This window comes from Camelus bactrianus, chromosome 31 (genome assembly GCF_048773025.1).
Source record: "Camelus bactrianus isolate YW-2024 breed Bactrian camel chromosome 31, ASM4877302v1, whole genome shotgun sequence".
NCBI lineage: Eukaryota > Metazoa > Chordata > Mammalia > Artiodactyla > Camelidae > Camelus > Camelus bactrianus.
Genome location: NC_133569.1, coordinates 17,534,446 through 17,552,100, shown reverse-complemented (window position 1 = coordinate 17,552,100; position 17,655 = coordinate 17,534,446). Strand labels below are relative to the sequence as shown.

General features: G+C 53.1%; 2 protein-coding genes across 12 annotated transcripts in view; one reads left to right on the top strand and one right to left on the bottom strand.

Annotated features, from left to right (window-relative positions):
• Positions 1 to 1,197, top strand: part of PTK2B (protein tyrosine kinase 2 beta) — a 127,832-nt gene extending 126,635 nt beyond the window's left edge. For all 7 annotated transcript variants that reach the window (XM_045511668.2, XM_074355618.1, XM_074355615.1 and 4 more), the window contains one exon: positions 138 to 1,197. In XM_045511668.2, coding sequence (XP_045367624.1) covers positions 138 to 353 — 216 coding nt within the window. In that variant the 3' untranslated portion in view covers positions 354 to 1,197. The remainder of the gene's footprint in view (positions 1 to 137) is intronic.
• CHRNA2 (cholinergic receptor nicotinic alpha 2 subunit) lies at positions 1,040 to 16,949 on the bottom strand. 5 transcript variants are annotated; one of them, XM_074355623.1, is made up of 7 exons: positions 16,614 to 16,949; positions 13,205 to 13,435; positions 12,083 to 12,234; positions 11,597 to 11,641; positions 8,092 to 8,201; positions 4,378 to 5,386; positions 1,040 to 3,204 (listed from the first exon to the last, which is right to left on the bottom strand). In XM_074355623.1, exons 2-7 carry the CDS (start codon positions 13,275 to 13,277, stop codon positions 3,079 to 3,081), a joined length of 1,515 nt encoding a protein of 504 aa, XP_074211724.1. In that variant the 5' UTR covers positions 13,278 to 13,435; positions 16,614 to 16,949; the 3' UTR covers positions 1,040 to 3,078. The 5 variants fall into 5 exon arrangements, 1 of the variants encoding a protein (XP_074211724.1); XR_012503450.1 differs by lacking the exons at positions 8,092 to 8,201; positions 11,597 to 11,641; positions 12,083 to 12,234; positions 13,205 to 13,435; positions 16,614 to 16,949 and having other exon boundaries at positions 1,040 to 1,340; positions 1,592 to 1,696; positions 2,147 to 3,204; positions 4,378 to 5,374; XR_012503449.1 differs by lacking the exons at positions 8,092 to 8,201; positions 11,597 to 11,641; positions 12,083 to 12,234; positions 13,205 to 13,435; positions 16,614 to 16,949 and having other exon boundaries at positions 1,040 to 1,340; positions 1,592 to 3,204; positions 4,378 to 5,374.
• Positions 16,950 to 17,655: the final 706 nt, after the last annotated feature.

The window sequence follows — 17,655 nt, the reverse complement described above, 5'->3', positions numbered from 1 at the left end:
TCAGCCGAGGCCTGGGTCATACCTGCCCCCCCAAGTCCAACTTCCTTGGCTAGCGCCAAGGTGGGCTTCCCCATCCTCCTGGCCTGGACTCTGCCATCCCTCAGGCTCCTAGCCTCTCCCTTGTGCTCTTCCTGCAGATTGAAGGGACCCAGAAACTGCTCAACAAGGACCTGGCGGAGCTCATCAACAAGATGCGACTGGCCCAGCAAAACGCTGTGACCTCCCTGAGCGAGGAGTGCAAACGGCAGATGCTCACAGCCTCCCACACGCTGGCCGTGGACGCCAAGAACCTGCTGGACGCCGTGGACCAGGCCAAGGTTCTGGCCAACCTGGCCCACCCGCTGGCAGAGTGAAGAGGGCTGCGCCGCCTGCCCACGTTTCTGTCCCCGCCTGCCATGTCCCCCCCGCCCCAGCCCCTCCCTTGCCTTCGGCCTCTTGGGTCTTCTTAGGGGGTAGGCTGAGGGGAGCCCTTCTTCCCTGGCCACTTTGCACGACCCCTCTCCCCATCCTGCCCCCAGACTGTGCTGCTCAGGCTGAAGCTGGACAGAGGGGACCAGGGGTGACGAAGAGGGCCCAGAGGGAGCGTGGCTGCGGCCCTCCCGCCACTGCTGCCCAGCCTGATGGGGTCACGCTGGGGTCCCCAGCTGCCACAAGGGCTTTACGCACGGACATGGCAGGCCGATTTGGGAACTGAGCTGTTTCTTCACCTTCCTCTTCTGCCCACAGATGTCTCCGGACCCCCTTGCACAGAGGAGCCCTGAGGGGCTTTCTTTTGGGAGATGGGTGGCTGGCGAGATGAGGGATGGACCTGGCTTTCTTTGTACAGTGTATATTGGAATTTATTTAATGTGAGTTTGGTCTGGACTGACAGCTGTGTGTCCCCCTGAGGGGGTACGTGGGACAGTCCAGGGACAAGCTACTGGGAGTCCGGGCCCGGGAGGCTGTGTTGTCCACATGCCAAGCAGGGAGGAGGGGAGAGATGAAGCCAAAACGGGACTTGGACACGATCCGCACTCCTCACCCCCTTTCCTCTTTCTTCCCTCCCTCGGCCCCTCCCTTCTCTTTTCTTACTCCCTCCCCCTCTTCTCTCCCCTTTTCTCATCCTCCCTCCCTCCCTCCCTCTCCTGTGTTTGTGCAGTACACTATTCTACCATCTTTCTATTTGACTTGTGGATGAATTAAAATTGTACCATTTGCTTTGTGGTTTGATTGTTCTGTTTGTTTGACCTTGGGGTGGGGTGGGGTAACACTGACCTCCAGCCGCAGCCCCGGAAGGAATCGATGGTGCTTACACTGGGCGAAGATCAAAGGCTGATGTCAGGGCTCAGCCGAGGGGCCACCTGGTGACATCAGGGGGTGGGGTTGGACATGCACTCCAGCCCTTTGACCCTGCACCTGACCCGAGGGCGACTTTCCAGTGGGGACCCAGCGTGGCCCCTCCACACAGGAAGGCCAGAGTCACCCTCCAGCTGCCATTCAAACAACCAGGGCTGGGGGCGGATGCTGGGGCAGGGGGCTCCCGGGGGTTCTCAGGAGGTGTCCCACCTCTGACTGAGCAGTGGCTTCGGCCTCATTTGATCTATTTACTCACTTGCAAGTTGGGTGGGGGATGGGATAACGAGAGAGAACAGCGCTGCCCCGGGAGGTCAAGTCCAGGAGAACCAGGAGGCAGGAGAAGGGAGGCTGGGGGTGGCATCTGCAAAACAGGAGGAGCCAGAAACCAGAATGGCCTCTGAATGGGGGGTCTCAGAGAGAAGAGATGAGCCAAGACGGGGCCTGGTGTGGCGGGTTTCCCCCAGGGCTGTCAGAGAGAGCAAGTGGGGGTTTGGTAGGAGAAGACTCCAATGCCAGAGAGAGACTAGAAACTCGCTGTGTTTGGCTGCCCGTGCAGGGTCCCCACACTGTCCGGAGAACCCGGTGCTGCATCTATTAGCTGCCACGGCTCTGCCCTCCCGGGCTGGACCGGGCTGGGGGAGGCAGCTCCTCTCAGGTGGGGGTCACAGACTGCAGAGGCCGCACGGAGCAGTCAAGAGGGTCAGGAGGAGCAAGGGCTTTGTGGGGGGAGCGAGGGCAGGCTGGGGAAGTAAGGGGCCCCAGTGCATCTGCGTTCACACAGCAATCTCAGGGTCAGGGCCACCCAGCTTACCCCTCCTAGTCCCCCAGAACCAAAGTCCTGGGTGCCGCCGACCCCCTGTGGGGAGTGGTCTGAGAGCTTGCGTTGGGTCAAGAGTGGCTCAGATGTCTTTCTGGTTGTCCACATGCATCTCAGGACAGAGAGTGCCCCTGTGGACGGGGACTCTCAGCGCTGCCAAACGTCTCAGAGGGCCCTCTGGTGCGGAGCCAGTCTGCAGCGGGGCGGGGGGTGGGCGCTAAAGATGAGGGCAGTCTGAGCGGCCACAAGGCCTTCTGGGCGGGTGGGGTGGCCCACTCCGTGCATCCGCCCACCTGTGGCCCTGCCACCCTCTTCCTCCCCTTCCAGAGGAGCCCCTACTCTTCTCCTGTTACACCTGCAGGCTCAGACTCTCAACTTCCAGCCCCACCTGCTGCAAAGACAACCCAGCCTGCCTTCCAACCTCTTCCCTCTGCTCCCGGCACTCAAGTCCACCTCCGCCTGGCTGTCTCCCCAACCCTTCTGGCTGATTTCTGAATCTGAAATGTTGTGCACGGCCCTCCCACCCCCTGAGGCACCTCTCCCCTCTCCCTGGACACCCCTCCTTTGAGGTCTGTGCCTCTTCACATGGCCCTGCCCCACTCCCTGGGTCCCCCTGCTTGGCCCTCTGTCCCTCCAGGTCTGCATCCCAGGGGATGCAGAAGCATCTTCTATGGCATCACATAGTCAGCACCACATCACTACCTTCTGCATAGCTCCTCAGCATCCAGGCAGGACTCTGTGCCCAGCCGATTCCCCGCACACACGACAATAATGTCAAGTGAATCATCCCAAGGAGTCTTCAATGTCAGGACTCCACAGAGAGGTCCTGTAGTCTGAGGGTGCATACCCAAAGGCATACTCCAAAGGCAGCAGCAGTTAAAGATGGTCAGTCATGCCCTCTCCGGGCCAAAGCAGGCGACATGACGTCAGATCATTCCAGCCAGGATCGGAGGAAGGAAGAGTCCGACTGTCCCCAGGAAGCAAACAAGGATAAACAACCAGAGGAATATCCTGTCGATGACCATGGCCACGTACCTCCAGTCTTCCTTCACCTGCAGGGGGAGATGGGTGCATGGTGACCAAGGCCTTGGGAAAGGGGAAGGGTCCCGCCCGTGCACAGTCCCTAAGGATGGCCCTGGGGGCAGCGGCAACCCCACTGAGACCTTGGGAAGCTAAGATGGGGTGGGGGGAACGGTTGTCTCTGGACTCAAACAACTCTGTCCTAGTGATTCCCATCCTATCCCACCCATGGCACCCCTATCCACAGGCTCTCACCAGGTAAGAGAGGCAAGAGGGATACAGAAGGTTCTAGAACCACCCAGAGGCATGGACCCTCCCAGGAGGCCTGTGGTGATTTAAACACAACACCCCAGAAGTTACAAAATGGTGAAGACTTTGCTGCTTCCACATTGCCCCCCCAGCCACTCACTGCAGGAGATGGAGAGGGGAGGGAGGGGAGGGCAGGTGTGGCCCAGGGGAGGTGGGGTGAGTGCGTTACAGGGAGTGGGGTTGGGGGCTTTGTGGAGTTAGGGCTCACAGCCCAGGCAAGAGGGTCTGGATTCCTAGCTGCTCCAGGATTGGATAATAATTAATTTTTCTTATCTACTCAACAAGGCCAGCCAGTAACAGCCTCCTGGCCTTTCATCCTCCCCTGGGTTGATAAGGATTCTGTGATCCTGGGCAGTGGCCTGCTCACCTACTAATGCGGGACAGGGCAGGGGTCGGGAGGGGAGTTCCCCTGGTCCAGCCACGCTTCCCGGGGGGTTGTGAGTGAACAGTGAAGCTCACAAAACGCCCAGAGCCCTCGGCCAAGGACCAGGAGGAGGGGAGCATCAGGACCAAGGGGGAGGGTGATTTGTCTGGTCTCTCCCAGTGAGACTCCCTCCATCCCCCTCTGCACCTCCCCTCCCCTCGCCCATCAGCAATGATGAGAAATGCCTGTGTGAGCACTCGGTGTCTGAGACCCCTCCCTCTCTGTCCTGCCGTCTCCCAGTCCGGCTGAGCTGGGGCGTTCTCAAGCGCTATTCTGCGACTTGCCAACAAGAGCTGCCAGCTAGACATTCTCCGTCACGTCTTATTCCAGACTCCCAGGGACGCGACTAAGGGAGATGGGTCCTCAGGAAGGAGACTGGGTTGGCCCAAGCTAACACCCTGCGGGGAGATGTTTCTCTAAGAGGCCGGTAGAGTCTCCCAGGGGAGGGGCGCCTCACCCAGACCCCACTCACTGAAGAGTCAGCATCCTCCGACCGCAGGTGATCTGCAATATAGTGGACGCCCTCCAGTGCCTTCTGGATGCTTGGTGACAGCAGGAGCCCACCTTCCGGCAACTGGGCCTCTGCCTTAGGACCTGAGGCCCCTGGGTGCAGTCCGCCATGGCTGTAGGGGATGCCCGTGGAGGGGGACGGATGACCCGCATACACCCATCGGTCTTCCTCCTCCTCCTCCCTCTCCTCCGCGTCCACGTTGGTCTCCAGCCAGTGGTAGGAGGGGCAGAGCTTCAGATCCGGGGGGTCGTGGAGCTCCAAGGGTGGCAGGGGCCGGCTCATCAGAAGCCACCGGGGCACGCAGCCCAGAAAGGCCACCCGCACCCAGTGGGGCATGCTGTGCGTGCTGGGGGAGCGGTGGTGGACGTTGAGGACGAAGACGGTGATGACGATGGAGAGGGTGACGAAGATCATGGTGAAGAGCAGGTACTCGCCGATGAGTGGGATGACCAGCGAGGTGGACGGGATGATCTCGGTGATGAGCAGCAGGAAGACGGTGAGCGAGAGCAGCACGGAGATGCAGAGCGTGATCTTCTCGCCGCAGTCGGAGGGCAGGTAGAAGACGAGCACGGTGAGGCAGGAGATGAGCAGGCAGGGGATGATGAGGTTGATGGTGTAGAAGAGCGGCAGGCGGCGGATGACGAAGTAGTAGGTCACGTCTGGGTAGACCTCTGCACAGCAGTCGTACTTCTTGCTGTTGTAGGTGCCAGTGGCATTGACGATGGCCCACTCGCCGCTCTCCCAGTAGTCCTTTAGGTCCACCATCTGCTCCATCTGCACCAGGTCGATCTTGGCCTTGTCGTACGACCAGGAGCCGAACTTCATCTTGCAGTTCTGCTGGTCGAAGGGGAAGAAGGTGACGTCGATGCTGCAGGAGCTCTTGTAGATGGCGGGCGGCACCCAGTGCACGGTGCCCGAGGAGAAGACGTGGGCCTTGGTCATGTGGGTCACCACGAACTCCCCATCGGCACTGCGGAGAGGGGAGGAGAGGAGCTGGGGGGCCCTGCACACCTCAGCCACCCACGCCAGGCTGCACCAGATAACCAGCCGCAGGGGGACCCCAATAACACAGCCAGACTTGGCCAAGTCGTTGGGATTTGTGCAAGGCTCCCCAGCACACAGCCGTTTATAGCTACCTGGGTTGTCTTTTAAACACCATCGTTTTTTGTAACAAGAGTAGGACTTTTGAAGAATATAGGAAAGTACCAAGAATTTTAAAAAAAACCACCCGCTATTACCATTTGGAGGTTATATACATAGCATGCATATTTGATTGTCATCTAGACAACAGGGTAGCACTTGTACATATTTATGATCGTGGGGTACATCTGTAGTTTGAAGGCCTGTTTGTATTCATTTAATATTTCAGTGTGACTGTTTATGAGCACATGCTCTCGCCCCGGCAGATGGTGAGTAAGCCCCTCAGCTGGGGATATTTTCCACCTGAGATTTGGGTTCTCTGCTCACAAGAGACCTAACACCTTTGCTGGGGAAGGAAGACGCCATCCAGTTAGCAGGCATTTCTGAGCCAGCCGCGGTGACTAGGGCCAGGAGCTATGGGAGGACCGGATGGAAGACCCACGCCTGCTCTTAACTCCGAGGAAATGGGAAGCAGCCCCGAACACCTACAACGCAAGGGAGGCCGTCCGGCAAATGCCTTATGAGGACGGCCCAAGTGAGCCCCAGAAACTCTGGGGAAGGATGCCCTTCCAGCCAGCAGGGTCACCATGCAAGTTGCCACTTTAGCAAAGCCTCGACAGGTGACAGGATTTTGGTGGAGAGTGGACCAGCAGAGCGTCTGCGGAACAAAGAACAGAGGAGGGAAAGAACAGAACACACAGGATGTGCTTGGGCTGAGGGAGCTGCTGGACCCGAGTCGGAGGCGGGGCGTGAGTAGGGGTGGTGGGAGATGAGGCCAGCAGCGTCGTGGGGCTAGGCATCTAAGGGTCCAGAAGGGCGCTGGGGACACTGGAATAGCGGTGACCTATCAGGCTGGGCTTCCTGGGAGCCTGAGTTCCTGATTACCCCGAGAGGTGGCGCTGTGAGCTCTTAGCCCTAACCATCCCTTCCGCTCCAGTTCCCACGGTCAACTAAAGGCAGGAGAACCAGAAGAATAAACAGGAAGAGAGACTTCTTTTCCTTCGAGTAGTTCCAGGCTAGAGATATAGGCAAGTTGGAAACCAGAACTTTGAAAGAGTTACAAACATATCAGGGCAAACGTTTGAAAAAAAAAATTTTAAGGCATTTTTGTCATCACACACCATCACCACTAGATGGCAACCTGCGCCCCACTTTGAGAAGGAAAGATGGAACATGCCCGGTCTTACCCCGAAGCTGTGTCTGGGTGGAGGTGAGACCCTTCTTTAAGTGTCTGCAATAATTTAGTTTGAATTTCGTGTTATCAAAAGAATTTCCTGTTATAATCAAGTAACACTGGCTGGAGCCCCATTGGTAATCCTAAAACTCCAGGTCCCATGTGATGCTAGGACTTTGCTCCTGCCCTCTGCCAGGTGCACAAGAAGCAGAAAAAAGAGGGATTCTAGGTGCAGATAGGGCGTGAGGGGCCCATGAGTCCAGTGGCAGTATTAGACCCTGCAGGTTATCCATGCTGGATGTGGGTTTACAGAGATGGCTCAGATGAAAGGGCTTTGGGTCTGACCGGGACCTGGCAGTTGTAAAGGGATCATTGTCATCCTCCTCTGACCTTATCTGGAGACTTCAAACTCCAGAAGTGGGTCTGTTTCCCTTTATTTTATTGTTGAAAAATAGCTTTTCCAAATTTGGGTCAAATGAATTAGGAAATGCCGAGCTAAAGGGGGTTCTTGTCTGTACAACTTCTAACAACATTTAAAATGTTATTGTGTCCTGACATCTTTCAAAGGACTCAGGGCTGGAGGGGGAGAAGGGGGTTCAATGATATACAATGTTACCCAAAATTATTTGACCATGGACCCAGTTTTCATGCCTGTTCATATCTCCAGGAATGAGTGCTCCTTAGAGCCCCACTGTAGAAAGCATTTTTAGACAAACAACATGCCAAACGTCTTTTAATTTTACCTTCTTGACTTCTAAACGAATACTTGCGTAATACCACACATAAATGAAAGTATAGATCTTTATATCTTCTATCAAAAAAAAGAAAAAAAGAAAAAAACCTTGGTCCTCTGGGCTCTCTTTGGACTCTCCTGCCTTTTATAAGCTTCTAGTCATTATGTTCAAAGACTAGTCCTTTTTGGTCTTGAATACAAAGCAACTATAAATAATGTTTCTAAAAATACCCATACCAAGTGAGTTTGCTAGGTTCAAAGGTGTTACCCCGAGATGCTGCTTACCTGTTCCAATCATAGTGCGATCCTGCAAAACTCCAACCTTTAAGCACTGTTTTCAAAGCCTGCACCATCCACGTTTTTCAAATAATACTCAGTGATGGCAAATCTGTGTCCACTAGCACAGCGCAGGCAATGGTATTTAGTAGGTGCTCAATAAATTTTGGTGTGTGAGCGAGAGAACAAAATGAAAGAAATAAAGGAATCGAAAGAAAAGACACGAGGGGGCGCACCTCCCAAGTCCAACTCAGCCCTGCCTCAGGTTACCGGCCCCCCTGCAAGGAACCTCCCCCATCTCCCCACCACCCAGGGGTCCCTGGGAGTCCCCAGGACCCCAGCCGCTTCCTACTTGTTGTAGAGGACAATGTCGGGGATCCAGATCATCTCCGAAGGGACCCGTAGGGACGTGATGTTGTCGAAATCGGCTGGGTTCCAGCGCAACTTGTAGTCGCTCCACTCCTGTGCGTGGGGAGGGGAGTCACGTCTCTGGCCCTGCTGGGGGAGGGGGCTCGCGGGGCAAACCTAGGGCAGCCTGGGGACGGCCAGAAGCCTGATTCCGGAGCACCCACGGGGTAGAAAGGGCTGCGATGCCCGGCAAGGGCCCTGAGCTGGGAATGCGGAGTCCAGTCTAAGATAACCAAGCTCCCAACTTGCCCCAACTCCAAGCCCCGGGCGCACCTGGACGATGCCTCACCCTCGTCCTGCCTCTGCTCTGCCCCTTCCAGCTGGATGGCCCCGCCCAGCCGCCTCGCTCGTTTGTAGTAAGAACATTTTTCAGCGCATCACAATGTTTTTTCATACCCTCTAGCTAGGAAGGCCCTCAAAAGCAGAGCCGGACAGGGAGTGCAGAGTAGGTAAAAGTATTTTCCCATCTAATAGATAAGGAAACTGAGGACCAGAGAGGTTAAAAACAAGCGCCAGTTACACAGCTGAGAAAGGGGGAATCAACCAGCGACTTTCCAACTAGGAGCCCTGCTTCCACCAGCAGGTCCAAGTGAATCTTTCTTCCCACAAACCAGGTTAGTAATACTCACTCTCTGAAGTTTTCCTCTCTGACGTTATGACAGGGTGACTGCATGTGGATTTGCGTGTTTATTTATTTAACGCCTCTGTAAGTTCCGTGGAGTCAAGGATCACATCCGTTTCACTCCACATCCCTAGCACCCAGCCCCTGGTAAAGGCTCAAGAGATGTGTCTGAGCAGTGAAGGGAACGGCTCCTCCCTCCAAGCTTGTGTGGTCCCATTTCAGGGAGGGTTTCCCGTGTCCCCTCTGGACTTAAAAAGAAAAACTACCCCCAACAGATGATGACTAGTGTTGACACACAAAGCTGTCTTTTGCCCCACAGGAGCTTATAATAATTATATAAAAATTATTATTATTAATTATAACAGCCACTACCATTTATAAAGTCCACTTTGTTGCAAGCCCTTTAGATCATTCTTCCTAATCTCCACAACAATCCTACGAGTTAGGGTGCAGAAAGAGAGGCTCAGAAGGTACATTGTCAATAAGTCGCAATACTGGGGCTTGAACCCAAGCCTCCCTGCCTCCAAAATTGCTCTAATTCCAGAGGCCGTCTTGTGGTTGTGCATTTGCACTAAAATAGTGCAGTAATGCACCCTTGAAAAAGCACCTTGCGTGGTGCCTTTTCCCCTCTAAGGAAACACAAATACATCAGCCAGGGTAGGGATCCAGGAAGGTGAAACAGGAGCGTTTGCAGGAAAAGCACTGGTCCAGCTCAATTATTTCCAAATTTCAAGCACTCAAGCCCCAGCTAGATAATTTTTGCCAATAAATGTGCATCGCATATATTAACATTTTAGTATTTTCCTTTAAATTGATTCACTATATTTAAACTGAAATAAGATTTTGAATTTTATATCACTGAAATAACCGGAAAACCCACAGCATTTGAAAACATCCACTAAAATATAAATTTATGACTATCACGAAAAGGTTTGGGAGCCAACTAGAATCATATCATGAAACGGCCACTGATATTGACACCACACTTGAGAAAATGCTGGCCCGGCGGTGGTACTGACAGCTTGCCTGTAGGGGAGGGCTTAGGAGCCAGATTGCAAAATCAGAAAAATTTAAATGTTTGTGAAATTGTCAGGACAATCGACTAATTTCTCAGGATACTGATGAACAATTTTGAAAGCGATTTGTCTTCATAGATGTATCCTCTTCCCCCATCCATTGTCTGTCAAGTTTTCAGGTTCAACCAACATTTGGGAGCATCTACACCAAGCTGGGTTATATTGACAATCAATTGTATTACCCTGTTTTACAGATGAGAAAGGTGAGGCTCTGAGATTAACGTGCACGTTATCACAGGCTAGTCAGAGGTGGTGCTGGTTGGCATGACTCCTTCTCCAGTACCCCTCCCTCTCCTCCCTACTTCAGTCCCTGAAGCTAGGGTAACTGGCCCATGGGGACAGTTGTGGCAACGCGGGTTCTAGATCTGACCCTGCTGAGGCTTCCCAGGTCCCTTCATAGCTCTGTGCCTCATCTGTAACGATGAACCTCGTGACCTCCACGGCTCCAAGGTAAAGGGCATCAGAGAGGTCTGCTCCATGCCTTCCATCTTAGCATCCAGTGATAAAAACTGAATGGCCGGCACACTGCCCGACAACATCTACAGACTGTGGGGGCAGGATACACACCTAGACACCGCCAGAGAGTAAGGCATTCATTCAAAAGACTCAAAATAGAAATGTCCATGAAAATTCTGATGGTTGTGGTTTTCTGAGCACCAGCCTCTGCAATAGGGGAGGGTTAGGTTGCCAGTGGGGTGCGGAGAGAAAGCAACAGGAGAGGTGTGAGCAGAGGGCTAGGTCCTCTTCTCATCTTCCCTGCGGTCTCCACTTCAAGGTCTGGGGAAGGGGCTGCGCTGAGAGTGAGGGGCTGAAGCGGGGAGAATAAAGCCTGTGCCCCCCAGTTCTGCCCCTGAGCATAGCACGTCAAAGACAGCCACACATCTATCGCCAGGATTGATACTGGGCCAGTCTCTGGGCCTTAAGAGACAGCAACTTCATTTCCTGTCTCTTGGGACCTTTGCTCTGCGGTCCATGGGCCACCAGATGAGGAGTCCAACTCTCCTGCTGGAGAGAATACTTGGAGAGACCCTGAGAGTGCCTGGAGAAGGAGAAGGGTCCAGCTGGGCCTGGCTTCCAGAACCTTCCAGAACCTCCCAGAGCCTTCCAGACATCTCTGCTGAGGGATGGGACATGTGAGTGAAAACATCTTAGACACTCCAGAGCAGATCAGTCCAGCCAAATGCCACCAAGTAACCCCAGAAGTCCCCACGCCAAGCAGAAGAAACCACTAAAACTCCTGGCCATAAAACCTCGAGATATAATAAACTGTTACTTTAAGCCAGTGAGTTTTGGGGTGGTTTGTTAGGCAGTGTAGACACAGAACAGAGAAGGAGCCTGGGGTTCTGAGTGGGGTACAGCTGGGTTCTCTAGCCAAGCTGCACTCTGCTTCTGCTGTCCTCAGCTGTAAAATAGGCAGAATTGGCTTTCCCTTGGTTTTTGGTGATGACTCAGGGACCTGATAAGCAAACAATAGCAAGGATGTAGGAAATGCCCAGTCCCAGAAAGGGGGCCACGTGGTTCTTGTAGGTGACATTCTTAGGCACTGGACACGGAGCCTGGCCACCAGAGCACAGTGCCTCGCGAGAAGCAGTCTGCCGTCAGTGGGCTTTGGGAACATCCTGAGCGGCAACTCTTAGGGAAAAGAAGAATTCAGAAAAGTGCTGCTAGTGGAATGGTCCATGGGGTCTGAGGTCTGTGGGTTCCCACCCCACTCCTGCCCCCCAACCCCGGCCCCGGGGAGGGACCCTCACCTGCTTTAGCCAGACGTTGGTGGTCATCATCTGGTTCTTCTCATCCTGGCCCGGAGCGGGAAAGGGAGAGACCGGAGTGACCAACCAGCCCCAGAAAACAGGGCAGAGTGGGAGGCGCCGGTTCAGTGCCTCCCCACCCACCACCGTCACTCACCAGAGAACCTCTTGAGTGACACTCCAAGCCCAGCCCACCTGCCATCTGTCCTGACACCGCCACCCTCACCCAGGTTCAGGACCACACAGGCCACTGGGCGCTCTGGGCTTGCTGCAGGTGGAACAAGCCGGGCGTCTAGAAAACCCACTGCGCTGCTGCCAGTCAGCGCGCTCCCAGGAGGGGCCTCGGGGCTGAGAGCCGGAGGGAGGGAGGGAGACGGAGCACCCCAGGGGCTGGAGGGCTGGAGGGAGGAGGGGCGGACAGAGGAGCCGGGAAAGGGGCGGTGTCTGGGGCAGACCCCAAGGGGGCAAAGGATGGTGGGACGGGCGCACCACATCGATCAGCTGGGCGATGGACAGTCCGAAGTGCACGATCACCACATCCGAGGTGCTGGGCACGGGCCGTGCCCAGCGGTTGTAGTCCCTAAAGAGGTGTTTGAAGAGGCGGTCCTCGGCTTGTGTGTGAGGAGCTCGCTGAGCGGATGCTGTGGGGCGGGAGGGGAGAGAGGAGTCTCCAGGAGTCTGCGGTGGTGGGCGCTTGGCTTCCTCTGGCACCCAATCAGATCCACTCAACCTCCCTGAGCCTCAGTTTCCTCATCTGCAAAATGGGTACACTAATCCAGAACCTATGTCAAAACACTGTCCATTAGAGCTTACAAAGCAACCAGCACATGGTTGGAGCTCAAGAAATGCCAGTTACTCTGTGACTAACTTATAAGGGGTGAAAACAAGTGCTGAGAGGGGTGCGGAGCGAGGGGGAAGAAGTCAGACCTGGGACGAGATTCAGTCTGGAGCTGGGGAGCTCCGTGAAGACAGCAATATGGGGGAGTCACCCGGTCGTGTGGGGGCCAGCTGCAGGGAGAGGGGCTTCACATGTCACCGTGAACTTGGCCCCCGGAACTTTTACTCCCAGCCACTTGTAATGCACCAGTAATGCTAACCATGAAATTCTCTGCCATTTGGAGAATCTCCCCTATTTTTTCAAACTACTAGCATTTGCCCGTTCTCATCAGCTAGGGAAAATATTTCCAAATTGTCTGGTGGAATCATCCATGTCTGTTTTCACCATGTCCTGCCAACAGCTTCACCTCTTTAGGGTTCTGCTGCCTGAGCAAGTCGAGAACTTCTGCTCTAAAATTCAGAAAAGCACGTGGATACTGCGGCTGCCAGGTGTTGAGTGCTGACTGTATCCCAGGTGCTAGTCACAAACTCCCATTCCACGTAACCCGCACAGTAGCCCTGGGAGGGTCTCAGTTGGCATTTTGCAGACGAGGAACGCTGAAGCCCAGGGAGGTTCAGAGCTCGAGCGCCCCCCCACCGTCTCGCGGTGGAACAGCTGCATCCCCTGCGGCTCCAGGGTCGGGGTCGCCGGCTAGCCCACCCACAGGAGTTTCCTCCGCGAGGCACGTGCGCTCACAAGTGTGACAGCTTGTCCTAGTGATCACCCCAGCTCACCTGCCAGGATCAGAAGGAGCCACCACAGCCCGAGCTTTGTCGTGGACGGGAGTGCAGGGCAGGAGGGACCCATGGCTTCGGAGGAGGGGTCTGGCTGCAGCTGGAGATCAGGAGGGCAGGCTGGGGCTTGGCTGCGGGTTGAACCTCGGACCGCTTTTCCAGCAGGGCCTCGGGAAGCTGGCACCGCGGAGCCCCCGTGGGAGTCCACTCTGCTCCCTGTCACAGCTGAACCTGAGCGAGCCCAGGAAAGGATTCTTAGGGTGGTGCATCCTTGACACAAGAGCACCGTGGTCCTCACACTTCGCAGGGGTGTGCAAAGTCAGCAAACAGGTGTCCCAGGAGCTGAGGACTCCTTGGGCTCTCTCTGGCTGAACTGAGGAACCAGCAGTTTCCTCTTTCTTCAGATTCAAACAGCTATTCCACCCTAAGATAAACTCTGACCCACTGGACAGAGGTGGGCACAGGATGAGACTGAAGCCCCCATTGCTTTGGCCTCAGTGACTCATCCGTAAAATGGGGATAAACGTACCAAAAAGGGTGTCAATAAAAGAAGATGGTACTATCCATGACAGCCAAAAGGTAGAAGCATCCAAATGCCAATCAGCTGATGAACAAACAAACAAAAATCAGTGTGGCCCACAATGGAATAGTATACAGTCATGAAAAGGAATGCAGTGCTGTTGCCTGCTACAGTATGGATGAACCTCAGAAAATTACGCAAAGTGGAAGATGCCAGACACAAAAAACTATGCATTATATGATCCTACATATATGAAATATCTGCAGCAGGTAAACCTTTGGAGACAGAAAGCAGATTAGTGATTTGGGGGCACTGTGGGGAAGGGAAAAGTGGGAGTGATGGCTAACGGTACAGGTTTCTTTTGGAGTGATGAAAACACTCTGCAATAAGATTGTGGTGATGGTTGCACAACTCCAAAGATACTAAACTGTACAGTTTAAAAGAGTGAATTTTCTGGTATGTGAATTCAATCTCAAAAAAGCTTTTAAAAAAATAAGCACCTTCTGGATTAACCAGAAACAGCCAACTCTGTTTAGATTGTGATGATGATATATAGCTGATTCAATAAATGGTTCTAGTGATGAGAAGGACACAGATGTCAAGATGAGACAGAAGTCCTGAGTGTTTTGTAAACAGGGGAGGGTTGGGAAAGAGCTGTATTTTTAAGCTAATGTGTTAATATATATAGTGTGTGGTTTAAACATGTGTCACTAGAATAATATAGTGAATGTCATGCTAGGAAGTTTACACACTCACACTGGCTGTTTGGGGTTTTTTTTATACAATCCTCCTCCTTTTTGGGAGAATGAGGTTGGCTTGCGTCCTACTCTGCCGTCACATAGGCGTGAAGACTCACTGCTTTGTGTTCCGTTAGCTGTGAGGAAACAGGTCGGCAAGTACAGGGAGAGAGGAGGCCAGGGTCCTCTGATGGTAAGTCCTGGGAGCTCTGCCTAAGAACAGTTTGCATTTTGTGTAGTTTGAAGGTTTACAAGACACTTTCACAACATCGGCCTCACTTGGGCTCGCCATCATCCCTAGGAGGGTTCGGGGAAGGAATGTTATCATCCATTTTACATAAATTTAAAAATACCCATGTTCAGAAAAGTTGACTGAATTGACCAAGGCCACGGAGTTAAAAGGTGATGAAGCTGAGATTCAAGCTCACATCTTCAGCTTCTGAACTATAATGTGTTAAAAAGTGCTACCCAGTGGCACCAACTAGAAGTATAATTTTGTGTGAGCAACTTTGCCAGTACTTGCGTGTGTTTTATAGACCTTTGTCCTGCGACTGTCATTGTCCAGCCCTTGTTAGAACTGAGATCTGTGGCAGACAGGTGATGACAAGGTACAGGTTCACTTGGATCCAAGGTTCTGGGAGGTTCCCCTGTGTGCAGTTTTACTCCCTCCTCCTTCCAACCTCTATCATGGCCACAAATCCCAAGGCTATAATCTATTTCACCTTTCAGCCAAGGGCACTAAATGAAAGAATGATTTTTTTCCACATTAGTGAGAAGAAACAGAGTGCTGAACTTTATATAAAGATCCAACCAGAGACATCCTGGGCCTTCTGGAAGAATGTGCAAATGAGATTCAGTCGACTCCAGCAGACATACTCCTGCAAGATGCCTCAAATGTGCATCCTTTGTAATTAACCCACTATGATAATTTTATTAATTTGTCACCGGAAGCCAAAGGAGAAATCGTTCCAGGTAATTGACAGTAATTGGAGTAACCTTCTACCTCTCGTTAGGTATTAAAAGAGAAAGAGCCCCAGACCCTTTGATCCCCTAAGTGGCTGGAATGGCAGTTTGGAGGGTGAGGGTGAGTGGCTACAGGGTGATGTCCCTCCCTGTTTGTAAAGTGGGCCTGGGAAAATGGGGTGCACAGAGAAACCTATACAAAAAAATGTTGCTTATATAAAAGGCTCAGACACCAATATCCTCACTGAGCTTGGATCACTGCTGAGGTACCAGGGTGTCTAGACCATCCCACACGCCACATCCCAGCTCACTACAGCCTCTCTTGCCCACGTCCTGAATCCCGGTTCCACTGAAGTCAAGGTGATTTGGACTTGCTTCCTTGTCCGTCTTCTTACTGCAGCTGGTTTTCAGCTTCTCACCCCCTGTTCTATTCTTTTCATAAGCCCCACCTTCTCCATAAAACCTGCTTTGATCTCACCCCACCCCTCTCCACCATCCAGCACAACCTTAAACATGGGAGTCCCTGCTCTCCCATAACTGTCAGTACCCCAAAGAAAGCCCCTCGATTAGAGGAAATGATACTGTCTCTTCTTCCAAATCATTTCATCAAAAGTGCTTAGGGGAGAAGGAATCTATATCTAGCTTTTATATCTGATCTGCTCAATAAATTGATTAATTGCAGAAGCTTAACATCTCAAGGTTGGGTGAAATCTTAAAGGTCATCTGGATTAACACACCAGCTAAGGCAGGAATTCTCTCCACAAATCCCAGCCCCAGAAAAACCCCAGCAATAAAAAACTTGCCGCCTTTCAAGTCTGTGAATACCACTGATATCTATTAGTCTTTGTTGAAGCCTATAGAATATTTACCAAGTGATAAATTAATGACAAAAGAGGAATAATAGTAATAAAAGCATAAAAGCAGATTCAATCAAGTAAAGCTGATCATGCCTGAGACGGAACTACCCTCACCACTGGGAAGGGGGTGACTGTCACTGGGCTCTGAACAGCCCCAGCAGGAACAACCAAAAGACTAAATGTTTCTAGAAGCAGGTAACTCCCAGCATTCTGACATACCCACCTCCTAAGTACCCAATAATTGGCTAATCTTCCAATCCCTTTGACCCACCCTCCCAATGTTCCCACACCCACAAGGTCCCCAAACAAGCCTTGCGGAGCATCTTTCTTACCTGTGGCCACAGAAGACAAGCCATTCAAAGAATGCAGAACCAGCCCAGCTTGGCGGTCCTGGTCAGCTGACAAAAGTCTCCCCCAAACAGAAGGGCAGGGGCAGAGCACAGCTGGGTGACTTCATTTCCTGGTCAGATGCTGGGACAGGACATGTCTTGGCAGAGGAGGGAGACCTGACTCTCAGGTTGCTTCCTGAGGGGAGTGGGGGGTGGCTGGACAAGTTCTGAGGACAGGCTGATTTGCCTGGGTGTCATGGAGAGCCTGGGGCAGAGGCTTCTGCGGGTTAGAGCCAAGCGGGTCCACAGGGGGTACCACCGGTTTGGCAGGCATGCAGACTCATGCTCATATTCCCTCTCTCTGTCTCTCTCTCTCTCTCACACACACACACACACACACCCTCTCTGGAGGGAGGAGGAGGAGCTTGTGACAGTTCAGTCCGTGTCCATTGGGAACAGACAGCGGATTTGCTTTCCCTCTGTCCAGTTACAAGGATGCTCCGTTCTTTGCTCTGAAGGACCTGGTGCTCAATCACTGCCTGGGCCCCCCAATCTCACCCATAGATGGGGAATCTCCTGGGTCCTGGGTTTGTCTGTCCACAGAACAGTACAGTTTTCGGTAAAATAGGACTGAGGACAGAGCTGCCAGTCAGCAGCCTGCGGTCCTCTCCTTCCCCTCCTCCCCTGGAGAAGACCCTCCCCCACCGCGGCCTCCTGCAGGACCCTGGGATCACTCACACTGCCACCTGGTTTGGCCTTAGCTGACCTGTCTCCTCCTCAGCCTCCTTGCTGGGAACCTTGCCTTCAGGTTTTGGGACAAGCAAGGTCACCTTCTTTCAAACCATAAACTGACCCCTTGCCTCCTTGTCACCACAGGAGTCCTGTTCCTCCTGCTGTGCACAGTGAAGCTTGGGTCCTCATCTTTCCAATATCCCCAGGCTTTCTCATATCTTCCTCTCCCTTTCTGTGTCCCCTCCCCTCTGCCCACAAGTAAGCTCATCCTCCATCCTAAAAGCACTATTCGGGGTCTGCTACTTGCTGCCTC

Bases quoted from the DNA above. Each gene is read 5' to 3' on its own strand.
- CHRNA2 (XM_074355623.1), bottom strand. From the start codon at position 13,277: ATGGGTCCCTCCTGCCCTGCACTCCCGTCCACGACAAAGCTCGGGCTG. The intron at 11,642-12,082 runs GTGCGCCCGTCC...GCTCCGGGCCAG, and splicing joins TCGCCCAGCTGATCGATGTG to GATGAGAAGAACCAGATGAT. The intron at 5,387-8,091 runs GTAGGAAGCGGC...CCCTCTCCGCAG, and splicing joins GACATTGTCCTCTACAACAA to TGCCGATGGGGAGTTCGTGG.